This window comes from Chamaea fasciata, unplaced genomic scaffold, assembly GCF_029207755.1.
Source record: "Chamaea fasciata isolate MVZ Bird 193981 ecotype frontalis unplaced genomic scaffold, bChaFas1.0.hap1 SCAF_517, whole genome shotgun sequence".
Taxonomy (NCBI): domain Eukaryota; kingdom Metazoa; phylum Chordata; class Aves; order Passeriformes; family Sylviidae; genus Chamaea; species Chamaea fasciata.
The window spans coordinates 20807-39487 of record NW_027094602.1 but is presented as its reverse complement, the minus strand read 5'-3'; the positions used below and the strand labels follow the sequence as shown (position 1 = coordinate 39487).

Sequence of the window (18681 nt, the reverse complement as noted above, 5' to 3'; positions counted from 1 at the left end):
CCTGTCCCCACCATGTCCCCTTGTCCCCACACCCCACCCGTCCCCAAAACCCATTCCTGCCCCCCTGTCCCCCCATCCCACCCCTGTCCCCCCCATGTCCCCGTGTCCCCACACCCCACCCCTGTCCCCCCCATGTCCCCCTGTCCCCACACCCCACCCCGTCCCCACACCCCACCCCTGACCCCGCCATGTCCCCTTGTCCCCACACCCCACTCCTGTCCCCCATCCCCATATCCCACCCCTGTCCCCCCCCATGTCCCACCCCTGTCCCCCTGTCCCTGCCATGTCCCCCTGTCCCCACACCCCACCCCTGTCCCCCCCATGTCCCCGTGTCCCCACACCCCACCCCTGTCCCCCCCATGTCCCCTTGTCCCCACACCCCACCCCTGTCCCCCCCATGTCCCCGTGTCCCCACACTCACCCGCGGTCCCTCCAGCCGTGCCGCCGGCTCCTCCTCCTCCTCCTCCTCCTCCTCCTCCTCCTCCATTCCCGCCCTGCCCCGGGGGGCTCCCGGGCGCGGCCGCGGTCACCCCCGTCGCCGTCGCCGTCGCCCCCGTCCCCGTGCCCCCTCCTCCGGCGGTGGGGGCGGGCGCGGGGGGGGCCGAGGCTCCGTTCTGGGCCGCCGCCGCCGCCGTCCCCCCCTCGGCGGCCTTGCCGCCGCCCTCGGGCAGGGCGATGGAGATGAGGGACAGCAGGCGCAGCAGCTTCTCGGTGAGGAGGGGGCTGCGGCGGATCACCCCGTGCGACAACATGTTCATCAGCTGCCCCAGGGGGGACGCCTCCAGGCCCCCCCCCGCGGCCTCGGGCTCGGGGCCCCCCCCGCCGCCCCCCGCCCGCGCAGACCCCTTGCCCTTGCGGCTCACGTTCATGTTGTCCAGCTTGACCAGCAGGTCCCAAAAATCGGTGGACAAGGAGCCGGATTGAGGGGGGAGGGCCGGGGAGGGGGCGCCGGTGGCGGCGGCGGTGGTGGTGGCGGTGGTGGTGGGGGGGGGAGGGGGAGGGGGCGCCGGTGGGGTTTGAGGGGGGGGTGGGGGAGGGCAAGGGCTGCCCCCCGATTTGGGGGGGCCGCGGTCGCGCTCCGGGTCGGCGGCGGGGTCTCGGCCTCGTTGTTGGGTGAAGTGGCTGGGGAAGACCTGAGGAGGGGAGGGGGAAAGGGGGTGTCAGGTGACCCCAAAATCACCCCTGTGCCCCACACCCCACCCCGGGGTGGGGAGGGGGGGGCGTCTCAGGCACCCCCAGGTCCCACACAGGTTTTGGGGGATCACCCCCAACCCCATCCAGGTGATGCTCTCTGTGCCAATGGGAGGGATCCCAAGGGTGGGGAGGGGTCCCCTGGTGCACCCTAAAATGTCCCAGTGCCCCCCAAAACCCTCCAGGAACATCCCAGAAACCCAAATAACGTGCTTTGGTTCCCCCCAAAACCCTCCAGGAACATCCCAGAAACACAAAACGTGTTCTGGTGTTCCCCAATCTCCCCCAAAGGGCCCCAAACCATCCTTTAACACCTTCCAGTCCCCCCAAAAAGCCCCCAGATACCCCTTCGTGCGCCCTGGTGCACCCCAAAATATCCCAGTGCCCCCCAAAACCCTCCAGGAACCTCCCAGAAACCCAAATGAGGTGCTCCAGTGTCCCCCCAATTCTCCCCCAAAGAGCCCCAGATGTGCTCCAGCGCCTCCTAAACACCCCCAGCTCCCCCCAGAGCCCCCCAAACCCTGCCCCCAGCAGCCCCCCCACCTTGGCCAGCTGGATGAGGGTGTCCAGCACGTGCCGGCACACCACGGGGGCGGCCTGGGGGTGGATGTGCACGGCGGAGCCGGCGGCCGCCGCGTGTTTCTCCGTGTGCTTGCGGCCCGGCACGCGCTGGATCTGGAAGATGTTGGTCCGGCAACCCAAGGCCGCGTCCATGGACACGGAGAGCCAGGACAACTGACCGGAACTCCTCGATTCCATGCGGTGCAGCAGGTCCAAACCCCGCGGCTCGGCGGTCGAGCCGGGCCCGGCGCGGGCTCCGGCCGAGCCTCGGCCCCTCGGCCGCTCTTCGGCGCCGGAACCGGGGGTCCCGCGGGGGGTCTCGAGGCAGAGCTCGCTCTCGCTGCTGCGCTGGAGGATGGAGAGGAGGCTGCGGACCACCCAGCCCCGGGTGGGAGCGTGGTAGCAGAGGTTGCGCAGCACGCGGTGCAGGCGGCTGGTGTTCAGCTTGGGCTCGTCCACGAAGAGCAGCACCAGGAGGCAGGACAGGGCTTCGTGGTCGAGCAGGAGGCGCCCGCGCAGGCGGAGCAGGCTGTCCACGCTGCTGCCCGCTGGCCTGGGGGGTGGAGGGGGGACAGTGACCCCAAAGTGACCCCAAACAACTCCGAAACTGACCCCAAACTGACCCAAAACACCATTAAACAAACCCCGAACTGCCCTGTCCACGCTGCTGCCCGCTGGCCTGGGGGGGTGGAGGGGGGACAGTGACCCCAAAGTGACCCCAAAGAACTCCGAAACTGACCCCAAACCAGCATTAAACCAACCCTGAACTGCCCTGTCCACGCTGCTGCCCACTGGCCTGGGGGGGTGGAGAGGAGGGAGTGACCCCAAACTGACCCCCAAACTGACCACAATCTAACCCAAAACTGACCCCAAACTGATCCCAAAACTGATCCCAAACTGCCCTGTCCACGCTGCCTGCCCGCTGGCCTGAGGGGGTGGAGGGGGGACAGTGACCCCAAAGTGACCCCAAAGAACTCCGAAACTGACCCCAAACTGACCCAAAACACCATTAAACCAACCCTGAACTGCCCTGTCCACGCTGCTGCCCGCTGGCCTGAGGGGGTGGAGGGGGGAGAGTGACCCCAAAGTGACCCCCAAACTGACCCCAAACTGACCCAAAACACCATTAAACAAACCCCGAACTGCCCTGTCCACGCTGTTGCCCGCTGGTCTGGGGGGATCGAGGGTGGAGAGTGACCCAAAAGCGGCCCCAAACTGACCCCAAACTGCTCTGAAATTGACCCCAAAATGACCCAAAACTGACCCCAAAACTGACCCCAAAGCGATCCCAAAGTGACCCCTAAACTGACCCCCAAGAGACCTAGACACTCCCCTACCCCCTCAGCCCCACTGACCTCCTGCGACCCCCCCTCACCCCACAGCAGTGACCCCGCTGACCCCCCTGACCTGCTGTGACCCCCCACCCCACAGCAGTGACCCACCTGACCCCCTTGACCTCCAGTGACCCCCCACCCCACAGCAGTGACCCCGCTGACCCCCCTGACCTGCTGTGACCCCCCACCCCACAGCAGTGACCCCCTGACCCCGCTGACCCCACTGACCTCCTGTGACCCCCTGACCCCACTGACCCCGCTGACCTCCTGTGACCCCTCACCCCACAGCAGTGACCCCCTGACCCCCTTGACCTCCTGTGACCCCCCACCCCACAGCAGTGACCCCCTTGACCTCCTGTGACCCTCCACCCCACAGCAGTGACCCCGCTGACCTGCTGTGACCCCCCACCCCACAGCAGTGACCCCCTTGACCTCCTGTGACCCTCCACCCCACAGCAGTGACCCCCTGACCCCGCTGACCCCACTGACCTGCTGTGGGTGCCGGTGCCCCCCATGTGGAAGGTGCCCCCCCCTCTGCACCGCCAGCCGCGTGTACTGAACCCCCCGGTTCCCGCTGAGCCGGCTGGTGAACGCTGCGGGGACAAGGGACAGCGATGTCACCGCGGGGACATGGGGACGTGCCACGCACCGGGGACGTGACAGCAGCGCCAGGGACGTGCCACACACTGGGAATGTGTGACACACCAGGGATGTGGCACACACCGGGGACACCGGGACATGACACGCACCGGGGACACCGGGGACATGACAGCAGCGCCAGGGACGTGCCACACACTGGGAATGTGCCACACACCGGGGATGTGGCACACACCGGGGACACCGGGACATGCCACGCACTGGGGACACCGGGGGTTTGTCACACACCAGAGATGTGTCACACAGCAGGGACACAGGATGTGTTACACTGGGGACACCAGGGACGTGTCACACGCTTAGGATGTGTCACGCACTGGGGACACCGGGGATGTGTCACACACTGGGGACACCGGGGATTTGTCGCACACCGGGGACGTGTCACACGCCAGGGATGCGTCACACACTGGGGATGTCACACAGCAGGGGACAGGGATGCTGAGAGAACCGGGAGGACACTGAGGACACCGGGGGGACACCAAGGGAATCGAGGGGACACAGAGGGAACCGAGGGGACACCGAGGGAACTGAGGGGACACTGAGGGAACCAAGGGGACACTGAGGGGACACAGAGGGAACCGAGGGGACACTGAGGGAACTGAGGGGACACTGAGGGAACCAAGGGGACACTGAGGGGACACAGAGGGAACCGAGGGGACACTGAGGGAACTGAGGGGACACTGAGGGAACCAAGGGGACACCAAGGCACCGGGAAGGCACCAAGGGAATCGAGGGGACACCGAGGGGACACCAAGGGGACAGAGAAGGAACCGAGGGGACAGAGAGAGAACCGAGCGGACACCAAGGCACCGGGAAGACACCAAGGCAATCGAGGGGACACCGAGGGGACACCGAGGGGACACCGAGGGGACACCAAGGACCCCGGGGCTCAGCCCCACAGCCCCCCCCCGCCCTCACCGGGGCTGCGCAGGATGGCCGAGAGCGCCGAGGTGCTGGAGTGGCCGAAGAGGCGCTCGTGCATGAGCTGCCGCTGCCGCGCCTCCTGCTCGCGCCGCAGCGCCTGCGCCTCGGCCGCGATGTCCGGCGGCATCACGGCCAGCACCGAGTCCTCCATGTCCTCCAGCACCGAGCGCCGCAGCTCCGACGGCAGCGTCTGGATGAAGGTCACCGGGTCCATGGGAGCGTCCGAGCCCGTGGCCTGAGCCAGCTCCCGCCGCTGCTGCTCCGCCCGCTGCTGCGCCAGCACCTGGGGGGGGACGGAGATGGGACACGGCCGGGCACACGGGGTGGGGGACACCGGGGGGCACGGACGGAGAGGACACAGCCATAGGGGGACGTGGCCGGGAGAGGACATGTCCCCAAAGAGGCCACACCCCCAGGGGGACACGCCCCAAACAGGTCACACCCTGAGACCACACCCCTATAGGGACACGTCCCCAAAGAGGCCACACCCCCAGGGGGATGTGCCCCAAACAGGTCACACCCTGAGACCACACCCCTATGGGGACACGCCCCAAACAGGTCACACCCTGAGACCACACCCCTATGGGGACACGCCCCAAAGAGGTCACACCCTGAGACCACACCCCTATGGGGACATGCCCCAAACAGGTCACACCCTGAGACCACACCCCTATAGGGACATGTCCCCAAAGAGGCCACACCCCCAGGGGGATGTGCCCCAAACAGGTCACACCCTGAGACCACAACCCTATAGGGACACGCCCCAGAGACCACACCCATAGGGGGATGTGGCCTGGAGAAGCCACACCCATGTGGAGACACACCCCAAAGAGGCCACACCCCCAGGGGGACGTGCCCCAAACAGGTCACACCCTGAGACCACACCCCTATAGGGACACGCCCTAAAGAGGCCACACCCCCATGGGGACAAGGCCTGAAGAGGCCACACCCATATGGGGACACGCCCTAAAGAGTTCACACCCATATGGGGACATGTAAAAGGCCACACCCCTGTGGGGACACACCCCAAAGAGACCACGCCCCTATCAGGGCATGTTCTGGAGAACCCACACCCATATAGGGACACACCCCAAAGAAAACACACCCTGAGACCACGCCCCGATGGGGACACGCCCTGAGAGACCACACCCATATGGAGATACACCCTAAGGACACCACCCACTGAGAAGACCACGCCCAGACATGAAGACACCCAAAAAATGCAGCACCCCCACATGGCCACACCCCCAAGAGGCCACACCCCCACATGGCCATGCCCCAAAGAGGCCACACCCCATGTGAACACACACTAATGAGGCCACACCCCCAAAGAGGCCACACCCAAAGGGGCCACACCCCAGAAAGCCACACCCCATGTGACTACACCCTAATGAGGCCACACCCCACCCCAAACCAAACCCCCTTTTAGCCCCGCCCCAAGACCACACCCTTCAATTAGCCCCGCCCACAGCACAGCCACACCCACCTCCTCCTGTATGGCCGGGGGCAGCGCCGCCAGGAACTCGGGGCTGACCTCGGTGAGGCCGGGATTGGCCACCACGGGCGGGGCGGGGCTGGCGGTGGGCGGGGCCCGCGCGGGGGGGCGGATCCCCAGCTGGTTCTGCAGCACCTCCCGCCGGATGTCGTCGGGCAGCGCCGCCAGGAAGGACGGGTCCACGCCCTCGGGGAGGCTGATCCCTGCGGACACGGCGGGGACGCGTTGGGGACACCCTGGGGAATGGCTTGGTGACCTCCAGGGACACCCTGAAAATCCCTGGAACTCCCCAGGGACATCCTGAAATTCCTAGGGACACCCTGAAACCATCAGGGACATCCCAAAACCCTCAGGGACACCCCAAAACTATCAGGGACACCCTAAAAACTCCCAGGGACACCCTGAAACCATCGGAGACACCCCAAAACCCTCAGGCCAGAGGGGACACTGGAGTGTCACTGACCAGTCACAGGGGACACAGGACTGGCAGAGGGGACACGAGGACAGCAATGACCAGCACTGACCCTCAGGACTGGCCAGAGGGACAGAGGGGGTGACACTGACCAGCCAAAGGGGTGGACAGGGGTGACACTGACCAGTCAAAGGGGTGGACAGGGGTGACACTGACCAGCCAAAGGGGGGGACAGGGGTGACACTGACCAGCCAGGGGGCACACAGGAGTGTCACTGACCAGTGAGAGTGGACACAGGGGTGTCACTGACCGGCCAGAGGGGGGGACACAGGGTGTCACTGACCAGTCACAGGGGGGGGAGGACAGGGGTGACACTGACCAGTCACAGAGGGACACAGGGGTGACACTGACCGGCCAGAGAGGGGGACAGAGGTGACACTGACCAGTCACAGGGGGGGACAGGGCTGTCACTGACCGGCCAAAGGGGGGAACAGGGGTGTCACTGACCAGTCACAGGGGGAGGAGGACAGGGGTGACACTGACCAGTCACAGAGGGACACAGGGGTGACACTGATTGGCCAGAGAGGGGGACAGGGCTGTCACTGACCAGTGAGAGTGGACACAGGGATGACACTGACCAGTCACAGGGGGGGACAGGGCTGTCACTGACCGGCCAGCGGATCCTCCTCCTCGCTGCTGGTGGACGGCAGCGGCTCCTCCAGGATCCCGCGGGAGTCGGCCCCGGAAATGGCGCCGGCGGAGTCCCGGGTGGACGAACTCTCCGAGGACGAGGCCGGGGGGGAGCTGGGGGTGACATCACACAGTTGGGACATCAACGGGGAGAGAGGGAGGGAGGGGACACCCCAAAACCACGACCCCCCCAAAACCCACAACCCCTGACAGCAGCAGAGGGAGGGAAGGCTCTCACCTATCATCCGGAGGCTGAGCAGCATCGGGAGGGGCAGGAGGGGGTCCCTGGGGGGTCCCGGGGGGGTTTTGGGGGGCTGCAGGAGCAGGAGGAGCCCCCCCAGACTCTTCCAAGGTGCAGGAGGCCAAGCTGGAGGTGTCCATGGGGGATCCCTCCAGCTGGCTGCTCACGGCCGTCAGCGCGTCCGAGTCCTCCGCCCGCTCCGGGGACAGCGACGCTGCGAGGGGAGGGGGACACACACGACGCTGGAGACCCCCTCCCCAAAATTTTGGGGAGACCCCCCACTCCCCGTCACACCCTGATTTTTTTCAGCTTTCTGATGTTTGTATTCTGTACCGGAGTTTCCTCTAGCTTTGCAACACGAGCAAAAATTAACGTTCTGTGAGTTGGGAATTTCTTCAGGAGAGAAAGACAAACTGAGGAATTTCTGGTTTGACCAGCGGAGTCAAGGAAGCGACACAACCTCGTCCTCCAACCCCTAATCCAAAAAACTACAGAAATCCCAACCCCAAAAGAAACTTCCTCCTTTCTCTCCTTCTCGCAACTGAAAATTGTCGTTTTTTTTCGTATCCAAACGAAACGTCCCCAAAAAAAAACCCCCAAAAAATACAAGGGACAACCCTCTCCCCCAAAAAAAATAAATAAACGAACACTTACTGATGGTGGGGGCGGGTGACAGCTCCATCTGAGTGGCCTCGGCGTCTTGGGGGGGTCGGCCGGGCCCCCCCTCTTCGTGCTCGGGGGGCTGGGGGGGGCGGGCGGGGATTTGGGGGGCTCCCGGGGGAGGGTCTGGGGGGGTCGGCGTCGGTTCCAGCATCACCAGGGTCCGGTGGGGCCCGGGAGGGGGGGTCTCTCCCGTGGTCCCGCTGTGTTCTGGGAAGGGAGGGAGGTGGGATACAGGTAGGGATCAACGTTGGGGTGGTGGGGGGGGGGGGGGGGGGGGGAGGGGGGACACCCAGGAATTTGGGAGATTTTCCCCCCCCCCCTCCCCCTCCCAATCCCTCCCCAGCACCACCCCCCCAAAAAACCTCCCCCTTTTTGGGGAGTCCCAGCCAGCCAGATGTGCCCTAAAAATGAGAGGGGGGGGGGCTCAGTGGGGATGGGGGGAGGGAGGAGAAAATTTTGGGGAGGGGAGGAAACGATTTGGGAGGGGGTGGAGACAATTTAGGGGGTGAGGACGATTTCGGGGAGGAGAAAACTCGAGGTGAGGAGATAGTTTTGGGGAGAGGAGGAAACGATTTAGGAGGGTGGGAACAATTTAGGGGGGCAGGAAAAATTTAGGGGGGGGAGACAATTTATGGGTGGAGATAATTTGGGGGGGGAGGAAAAAATTTAGGGAGTGTGGAGAAAATTTGGGGGGAGGAGAGGAAACATTTAGAGGAGGAGACAATTTGGGGGGAAGGAAACAATTTAGGAGGAGAAGAAAATTTGGGGGGAGGAAACAATTTAGGGAAAGAAGGAAACAATTTGGGGGGGAAGGAAAATTCAGGGAGGGGAGGAAACAGTTTGGTGGGGAAGGAAACCATTTGAGGGGGGAAGGAAACAATCTGAGGCCAAGGAAACAATTTCGGACGGAGAGAAAATTTGGGGGGAGGAAACAATTTAGAGGGGAAGGAAACAATTTGGGGATCAAGGAAACGATTTAGAGGAGGGAAAGAAACAATTTAGGAAGAGGAAGGAAACAGTCTGGGGGTCAAGGAAAGAATTTAGGGGAGAAGGAAACAATCTGGGGGTCAAGGAAACAATTTGGGGGGAAAGGAAACAATTTGGGGCTGAAGGAAACAATTAGGGACGAAAAGAAAATTTGGGGGGTGGAAGGAAACCATTTGGGGGTCAAGGAAACAATTTAGGGGAGAAGGAAACAATCTGGGGATCAAGGAAACGATTTGGGGGTCAAGGAAACAATTAGAGGAGGGAAGGAAACCATTCAGGGGGAACCCCTCCCACCCCTAAACCCAACCCACCCCCCAAATTCCTCCAACCCCACCCAAACACCCCATCAAACCCCACCAAACCCCCAAAGCCCTCGTTTTAACCCCATCCCACCCCCTCCCCCGGACGTTCTGCTGCGGTCAGGGACTGTCTAAGGCCTCCCAGGACCCCCTCCCCCTGCCCTCCCCCCCCCCCGGGACCCCCCGGCTCCGGCGGCGCGCGCCGCGCGAGGAAGACAGTAGAATGTATAGTTATCTCCGAGACGGGGGTGTGACCCTCCAACTATACAATCTACTACCTCAGCCCGCGCGGCGCCAGCTCCAGGGGGGGATTCGGGGGGGCTTTTTTTGGGGGGCTGGTCCAGCTGTCGGAAGGGGTTTCGGTTTTTTGGTTTTTTTTTTGGTGGGGGGGGAGGGGGAAGCCGGAGGGATTTACCTGGAGGGGCGACGTCGGCCGAAGCGGGGCCGGCTTTGGACGCCGCGTCCTGCGGGAGACGGGGAAGGTTTTGGGGAGGGGGGATGATGATGATGATGAAGGAGGGATGTTTTAATTTGAGGAGGGGGTTTTTTTGTTGTTGTTGTTGTTTTTGGGGGGGGCTCTCACTTGGGTCTCGGGGCTGTCCTTGTCCTCGGGGCCGCGCTCGGCGCCTTTGGCCTCGTCCTCGGCCGCCTGGCGCCGGCGCTTCTCGCGCCGCTCGTCCAGCTCCTCGTCCCGCAGGGCCTCCAAGCGGGCCAGGATGGGCACCTTCACCACTGGGGGGGAAATCGGGGGGTTTGGGGGGAAATTGGGGATTCTGGGGGGGTTTGGGACCCCCAGGACGGACACCTCGACCACGTGGGGGGCTCTGGGGGTCTCACCGGACACGCAGTCGTGCATGCTCTCGGCGTCCAGGACCTTGCACTCCTCGGTCCAGCGGGTCAGGGCCGTGGGAATGCTGGACAGGGTCCCTGGGGGGGGAATGGGCGCTTTGGAGGCCACGCCCCCATGTGGGACCACGCCCCCTTATGGGACCACGCCCCCATGGCACCACGCCCACCCCAGGGCTGTCAATCAGACAAGCCCCAGTGTCCCCCCCATGTCTGTGCTGTTTTGGGGTCTCCCTGTCCCCCCGTGTCCCCAATGTCCCCCATGTCCCCAATGTCCTCAGGTGTCCCCAATGTTCCCAGGTGTCCCCAATGTCCCCAGGTATCCCCAGGTGTCCCCAGGTGTCCCCAATGTCCCCAGGTGTCCCCAGTGACCCCACTCGCCTTCCTGGCCGTGGCTGTAACCACTGTGTCCCCCATGTCACCAGTGTCCCCAGTGTCCCCAGTGTCCCCAGTGTCCCCCATGTCCCCAATGTCCCCAGGTGTCCCCAATGTCCCCAGTGTCCCCCATGTCCCCAGTGTCCCCCATGTCCCCAGTGTCCCCAGTGTCCCCCATGTCCCCAGTGTCCCCCATGTCCCCCATGTCCCCAGTGTCCCCCAGTGTCCCCCATGTCCCCAGTGTCCCCCATGCCCCCAGTGTCCCCCATGTCTCCCATGTCCCCAGTGTCCCCCATGTCCCCAGTGTCCCCCATGTCTCTCACGTCCCCAGTGTCCCCCGTGTCCCCAGTGTCCCCAGTGTCCCCAAGTGTCCCCCATGTCCCCAGTGTCCCCAGGTGTCCCCAATGTCCCCAGTGTCTCCCATGTCCCCAATGTCCCCAGTGTCCTCAAGTGTCCCCCATGTCTCCAGTGTCCCCCATGTCCCCAGTGTCCCCCACGTCCCCAGTGTCCCCCGTGTCCCCAGTGTCCCCAGGTGTCCCCAATGTCTCCAGTGTCTCCCATGTCCCCAGTGTCCCCCACGTCCCCAGTGTCCCCCATGTCCCCAGTGTCCCCAGGTGTCCCCAATGTCTCCAGTGTCTCCCATGTCCCCAATGTCCCCAGTGCCCCCAAGTGTCCCCCATGTCCCCAGTGTCCCCAGGTGTCCCCAATGTCCCCAGTGTCTCCCATGTCCCCAATGTCCCCAGTGTCCTCAAGTGTCCCCCATGTCCCCAGTGTCCCCCACGTCCCCAGTGTCCCCCGTGTCCCCAGTGTCCCCAGTGTCCCCAAGTGTCCCCCATGTCCCCAGTGTCCCCCACGTCCCCAGTGTCCCCAGTGTCCCCCGTGTCCCCACTCGCCTGCCTGGCTGCCCGCGCTGCCCTGCTCGTGGAAGAAGTCGTCGAGCAGCTCGTCGTCGGAGCGGGCGATGATGTGAACGTCCTCGTTGCCCACCAGCAGCCGCGCCCGGCCCCGGCTCTGCAGCGGCAGGCTGCTGCTCAGCTGCAGGATGTCCGCGGCCGCCGAGGGGCCCAGGAGCCTGGGGAGGGGGCACAGGGGGTCAGCGGGGGCTCAGGGGGGCTGTGGGACCCCCATTTGGGGCTGTGGGACCCCCGGTTTGGGGGCACCCCCCAGCTGCTGCTCAGCTGCAGGATGTCCGCGGCCGCCGAGGGGCCCAGGAGCCTGGGGAGGGGTCAGGAAGGCTCAGGGGGGGTTTTGGGGGGCTGTGGGACCCCCCCCCATCCTGCATGGGGCTGTTTGGGGGTCTGGATGACCCCGAGGTGTGTCCCTCAGTCACCTCGGCAGGATGAGGGGTGGGTTTGGGGGTTCCCTGGGGCGGGTTTGGGGTTTCCTTGGGGGGATTTGGGGTTTCCCTGGGGCAGTTTGGGATTCAGACGACCCCCAGGAGCCCCCCTCACTGACCTCTGCAGGATGAGGGGTGGGTTTGGGGGTTCCCTGGGGAGGGTTTGGGGTTTCCTTGGGGGGATTTGGGGTTTCCCTGGAGCAGTTTGGGGGTTCCCTGGGGGGATTCGGGGGTTCCCTGGGCAGGTTTGGGGGTTCCCTGGGGGGTTTGGGGGTTCCCTGGGGTGGTTTGGGGTTTCCCTGGGGGGATTTGGGGGTTCAGACGACCCCCAGGAGCCCCCCCCCTCACTGACCTCTGCAGGATGAGGGGCGGGTTGGGGTTCCCTGGGGGGATTTGGGGTTTCCTGGAGGGATTTGGGGGTTCCCTGGGCAGTTTGGGGGTTCCCTGGGGGGATTTGGGGGTTCAGACGACCCCCAGGAGCCCCCCCCCTCACTGACCTCTGCAGGATGAGGGGCGGGTTGGGCTGCCGTGCCCCCGGGTAGTGGACGTGGATGGTGTGTCCGGCGTTGGCCGTGAGCTGCCGCAGCGTCCGCTGGCTGCGGCCCAGCCCCTGGGCCAGGCGGGCGCCCCCCGGGCCGGCCCCCAGCCCCAGCCCCCCGTGCTCCGCGTGCCGCACCAGCAGAGGGTGGCTGGCCGGGATGTTCCCGGGGGACGGGGGGATGTCGGCTGCAACGGGGGAAAACGGGGGGTTAGAGGGGAAAAGATCCCAAAAAAACCATCATAAAACCCCATAAAATGGGGAGTCGGGGGGAAAAAACCCCAAAAAACGGGGGGTTGGGGGGGGGAAATAACCCAAAAAACCCCAAAAAAACGGGGGGGTCAGGGGGGGAAATAACCCAAAAAACCCCGTAAAAGGGGGGGGTCAGGGGGGGAAATAACCCAAAAACCCCGAAAAACGGGGGATCGGGGGGGGGAAATAACCCCAAAAAATGGGGAAATGGGGGATCAGGGAGTTCCCTCCCAGTTCCCTCCCAGTGCTTCCCAGTCCATCCCAGTTTGGTTCCAATCGCTCCCAGTTCCCTCCCAGTGTCCCCCCGTCCCTCCAAATCCTTCCCAGTGCCTCCCACTTTGGTCCCAGTCCCTCCCAGTCCCATCCAGTGCCTCCCCCAGTCCGTCCCAGTCCATCCCAGTTTGGTCCCCATCCCTCCTAGTCCCTCCCAGTCCATCCCAGTTCGGTTCCAGTCTATCCCAGTTTGGTCCCAGTCCCCTCCAGTCCCTCCAAATCCCTCCCAGTTTGGTTCCAGTCCCTCTCATTCCCCTCCCAGTCCCCCCCAGTCAATCCCAGTTCCTTCCCAGTCCCCCCCCAGTCCCTCCCAGTGCCTCCCAGTCCCTCCAAATCCTTCCCAGTCCATCCCAGTTTGGTTCCAGTCCATCCCAGTTCCCTCCCAGTGCCCCCCAGTTTGGTCCCAGTCCCTCCTAGTCCCTCCAAATCCATCCCAGTTTGGTCCCAGTACCCCCCAGTCCCTCCAAATCCTTCCCAGTGCCTGCCAGTTTGGTCCCCGTCCCTCCTAGTCCCTCCCAGTCCATCCCAGTTCGGTTCCAGTCGCTCCCAGTCCTTCCCAGTCCCCTCCAAGCCCCTCCCAGTTTGGTCCCAGTCCCTCCAAGTCCCTCCAAATCCCTCCCAGTTTGGTTCCAGCCCCTCCCAGTCCCCTCCCAGTGCCCCCCAGTCCCTCCAAATCCTTCCCAGTCCATCCCAGTTTGGTTCCAGTCCACCCCAGTCCCTCCCAGTGCCCCCCAGCCCCTCCCAGTGCCCCCCAGTCCCTCCCAGTGCCCCCCAGTCCATCCCAGTTTGGTTCCAAATCGCTCCCAGTTCCCTCCCAGTGTTCCCCCGGTCCCTCCAAATCCTTCCCAGTGCCTGCCAGTTTGGTTCCAGTCCCTCCTAGTCCCTCCCAGTCCATCCCAGTTCGGTTCCAGTCGCTCCCAGTCCTTCCCAGTCCCCTCCAAGTCCCTCCCAGTTTGGTCCCAGTCCCCCCCCAGTCCCTTCAAATCCATCCCAGTTTGGTTCCAGCCCCTCCCAGTCCCCTCCCAGTGCCCCCCAGTCCCTCCAAATCCTTCCCAGTCCATCCCAGTTTGGTTCCAGTCCACCCCAGTCCCTCCCAGTGCCCCCCAGCCCCTCCCAGTGCCCCCCAGTCCCTCCCAGTGCCCCCCAGTCCCCCCCAGTGCCCCCCAGTCCATCCCAGTTTGGTTCCAAATCGCTCCCAGTTCCCTCCCAGTGTCCCCCCGGTCCCTCCAAATCCTTCCCAGTCCATCCCAGTTTGGTCCCAGTCCCTCCTAGTCCCTCCCAGTCCATCCCAGTTCGGTTCCAGTCGCTCCCAGTCCTTCCCAGTCCCCTCCAAGCCCCTCCCAGTTTGGTCCCAGTCCCCCCCAGTCCCTTCAAATCCATCCCAGATTGGTTCCAGCCCCTCCCAGTCCCCTCCCAGTGCCCCCCAGTCCCTCCAAATCCTTCCCAGTCCATCCCAGTTTGGTTCCAGTCCCCCCCAGTCCCCTCCCAGTGCCTCCCAGTCCCCCCCAGTCCCTCCCAGTGGCCCCGCTGGCTCACTGGGGCTGGAGAACATGTTGTCGAACTCGATGATGAGGTCGTCGTCGCGGTCGAAGCGCTCGAAGCGCACCAGGGGCGAGGCGTTCATGTCGGGGTAATCCTCGTCCAGCTCCATCTCCGAGCCGTCGTCGTCGTCCTCCTCCTCCTCGCCTTCCTCCCCCTCCTCGTCGTCCTGCCAGGGCCCGCCACGGGGTCAGCACGAACCCACCGGGGGGCTTGGGGGTCGACAGAGCACCCCCGACCCAAAACTGGGGAGTTTCGACCCAAAATTGGGACGTTTTGACCTAAAAATAGCACCCCGACCCAAAATTGGGGACTTTTGACCCAAAAATAACACCCCTGATTCAAAATTGAGGCATTTTGACCCCAAATTGGGACATTTTGACCCAAAAACAGCACCCCAACCCAAAATTGGGGACTTTTGACCCAAAAATAGCACCCCTGATTCATAATTGGGGCATTTTGACCCAAAATTGGGACTTTTTGACCCAAAAATAGCACCCCGACCCAAAATTGGGACATTTTGACCCAAAAATAACACCCCTGATTCAAAATTGAGGCGTTTTGACCCCAAATTGGGACATTTTGACCCAAAAATAGCACCCCGAGCCAAAATTGGGGAGTTTTGACCCAAAATTGGGACATTTTGACCCAAAAACAGCATCCCGACCCAAAATTGGGGACTTTTGACCCAAAAATAGCACCCCTGATTCATAATTGGGGCATTTTGATCCAAAATTGGGACACTTTGGCCCAAAATTGGGACTTTTTGACCCAAAAATAGCACCCCGACCCAAAATTGGGGTGTTTTGACCCAAAATTGGGACATTTTGACCCAAAAATAGCACCCCGACCCAAAATTGAGGCGTTTTGACCCAAAATTGGGACATTTTGACCCAAAAACAGCACCCCGACCCAAAATCGGGGAGTTTTGACCCAAAAATAGCACCCCTGATTCATAATTGGGGCATTTTGACCCAAAATTGGGGCGTTTTGACCCAAAATTGGGACATTTTGACCCAAAAATAGCACCCCGACCGAAAATTGGGGCGTTTTGACCCAAAATTGGGGCGTTTTGACCCAAAATTGGGACATTTTGACCCAAAAATAGCACCCCGACCCAAAATCGGGGAGTTTTGACCCAAAAATAGCATCCCTGATTTAAAATTGAGGCATTTTGACCCAAAATTGGGACATTTTGACCCAACCAACCACCCCTGAGTCAAAATTAGGGCATTTTGGCCCAAAATAACCCCCCTGACCCCAAATTTGGGCACCCCGACCCCAAAAGACACCCCCCGACCCCAAATTTGGGGACCCCGACCCCAAAAGACACCCCCCGACCCCAAATTCGGGCACTCTGACCCCAAAAGACACCCCCCGACCCCAAATTTTGGGACCCTGACCCCAAAAAACACCCCCTGACCCCAAATTTGGGCACCCCGACCCCAAAAGACACCCCCCGACCCCAAATTTGGGGCATTCTGACCCCAAAAGACACCCCCCGACCCCAAATTTGGGGCACTCTGACCCCAAAAGACACCCCCTGACCCCAAATTTGGACACCCCGACCCCAAAAGACACCCCCCGACCCCAAATTTGGGCACCCCGACCCCAAAAGACACCCCCGACCCCAAATTTGGGCATTCTGACCCCAAAAGACACCCCCTGACCCCAAATTTGGGGACCCTGACCCCAAAAGACACCCCCCGACCCCAAATTTGGGACATTCTGACCCCAAAAGACACCCCCTGACCCCAAATTTGGGCATTCCGACCCCAAAAGACACCCCCCGACCCCAAATTTGGGGCATTCTGACCCCAAAAAAACACCCCCCGACCCCAAATTTGGGGCATTCTGACCCCAAAAGACACCCCCTGACCCCAAATTTGGACACCCCGACCCCAAAAGACACCCCCCGACCCCAAATTTGGGGCACTCTGACCCCAAAAGACACCCCCTGACCCCAAATTTGGGCACCCCGACCCCAAAAGACACCCCCCGACCCCAAATTTGGGCATTCTGACCCCAAAATACACCCCCCGACCCCAAATTTGGGCATTCTGACCCCAAAAGACACCCCCCGACCCCAAATTTGGGCATTCTGACCCCAAAAGACACCCCCCGACCCCAAATTTGGGGCATTCTGACCCCAAAAAACACCCCCTGACCCCAAATTTGGGCATTCTGACCCCAAAAGACACCCCCCGACCCCAAATTTGGGCACTCTGACCCCAAAAAAACACCCCCCGACCCCAAATTTGGGGCATTCTGACCCCAAAAAACACCCCCCGACCCCAAATTTGGGGCATTCTGACCCCAAAAGACACCCCCCGACCCCAAATTTGGGCACCCCGACCCCAAAAGACACCCCCTGACCCCAAATTTGGGCATTCCGACCCCAAAAGACACCCCCTGACCCCAAATTTGGGCACAGCTGCAGAGAGGACCCCGTTATTTAGGGGTGACCCCGATGTTCGAGGCCGACCCCCCCCTCACCTGATCATCCTCGTCCTCGTCCTCCTCCTCCTCCTCCTCGTCCTGGCTGTCGTCCTCGTCCTCGTTGCTGCCGCTGCTGTCTTCCTCCTGCGTGTGCTCCTCCTCATCCTCGGGGTCCAGGATGTTCATGGAGTCTGGGGGGAGGGGGCCGGGGGGGGGCTGTGAGACCCCCAAAAACCCACCCAGGACACCCCAAAATCCCAGGGGGGGCTGTGAGACCCCCAAAAACCCCCCAGGACACCCCAAAAATCCCAGGGGGGCTGTGAGACCCCCCAGGACACCCCAAAAATCCCAGGGGGGCTGTGAGACCCCCAAAAACCCACCCAGGACACCCCAAAATCCCGGGGGGGCTGTGAGACCCCAAAAACCCACCCAGGACACCCCAAAAATCCCAGGGGGGCTGTGAGACCCCCAAAACCCCCCAGGACACCCCAAAAAATCCCAGGGGGGCTGTGAGACCCCCAAAACCCCCCAGGACACCCCAAAAATCCCAGGGGGGCTGTGAGACCCCCAAAAACCCCCCCAGGACACCCCAAAAATCCCAGGGGGGCTGTGAGACCCCCAAAAACCCCCCCAGGACACCCCAAAATCCCAGGGGGGGCTGTGAGACCCCCAAAACTCCCCCAGGACAACTGTCTGGGCTGTTTAGGTTGGATGTTAAGTACATTAATTATATTAATTATATTAATTATATTAAGTATATTAAGAATATTAAATATGTCAAGTATATTTAAAATATTAAATATAGTAAGTATTTTAAGTATGTGAAGTAATTAAGTTAAATACACTAAGTATACTAATTATATTAGGTATATTAAGTATATTAAGTTAAATACACTAAGCATATTAATTATATTAAGTATATTAGGTATATTAAAAATATTATATATGTTAAGCATATTAACAATATAAAAATGAGTATATTAAGTATGTTAAGTATGTTAAGTAATTAAGTTAAATATACTAAGTATATTAACTAAGGTAAGTTAAATATACTAAGCATATTAAGCATATTAAGTGTATTAAGTATATGAAATACAGGAAATATATAAAGTATACTAACTATATTAATTATATTAACTACATTAATTATATTAAGCATATTAAGAATATTAAATAGAGTGAGTATATTAACTATGTTAAGCATATTAAGTGTATTAAGCATATTAAAAATATTAAATATGTTAACCATATTAAAAATAATAAATACAACTATACTAAGCATATTAAGTACGTTAAGTAATTAAGTAAGTTAAATATACTAAGCCTAATAAGTATATTAAGTGTATTAAGTATATGAAATACAGGAAATATATAAAGCATACTAACTATATTAATTATATTAACTACACTAATAATACTAAGTACATTATAATATTAAATATACTAAGTATATTAAAATATTAAATATAGTGAGTATATTAACTATGTTAAGCATATTAAGCGTACAAAGCATATTAAGAATATTAAATATGTTAAGCATATTAAAAGTAATAAATATAAAATTAAGTATACTAGGTATGTTAAGTAAGTTAAACATACTAAGCCTATTAAGTATATTAAGTGTATTAAGCA

The 18681-nt window shown here is 60.5% G+C and overlaps 1 protein-coding gene across 1 annotated transcript in view; it reads right to left on the bottom strand.

Moving 5' to 3' along the window:
• LOC136305615 (E3 ubiquitin-protein ligase HUWE1-like) overlaps positions 1-18681 on the bottom strand; it is a gene marked incomplete at its 5' end in the record, with an annotated part of 54320 nt that overhangs the window by 15481 nt on the left and 20158 nt on the right. The window contains 16 exon segments of the mRNA XM_066208906.1: positions 422-1133; positions 1735-2305; positions 3576-3616; positions 3618-3679; positions 4659-4947; positions 6151-6362; positions 7242-7375; positions 7500-7716; positions 8157-8372; positions 9867-9915; positions 10035-10183; positions 10289-10378; positions 11566-11744; positions 12506-12734; positions 14608-14779; positions 17107-17240. Of these exon segments, the coding sequence (XP_066065003.1) occupies positions 422-1133; positions 1735-2305; positions 3576-3616; positions 3618-3679; positions 4659-4947; positions 6151-6362; positions 7242-7375; positions 7500-7716; positions 8157-8372; positions 9867-9915; positions 10035-10183; positions 10289-10378; positions 11566-11744; positions 12506-12734; positions 14608-14779; positions 17107-17240 (3456 nt within the window).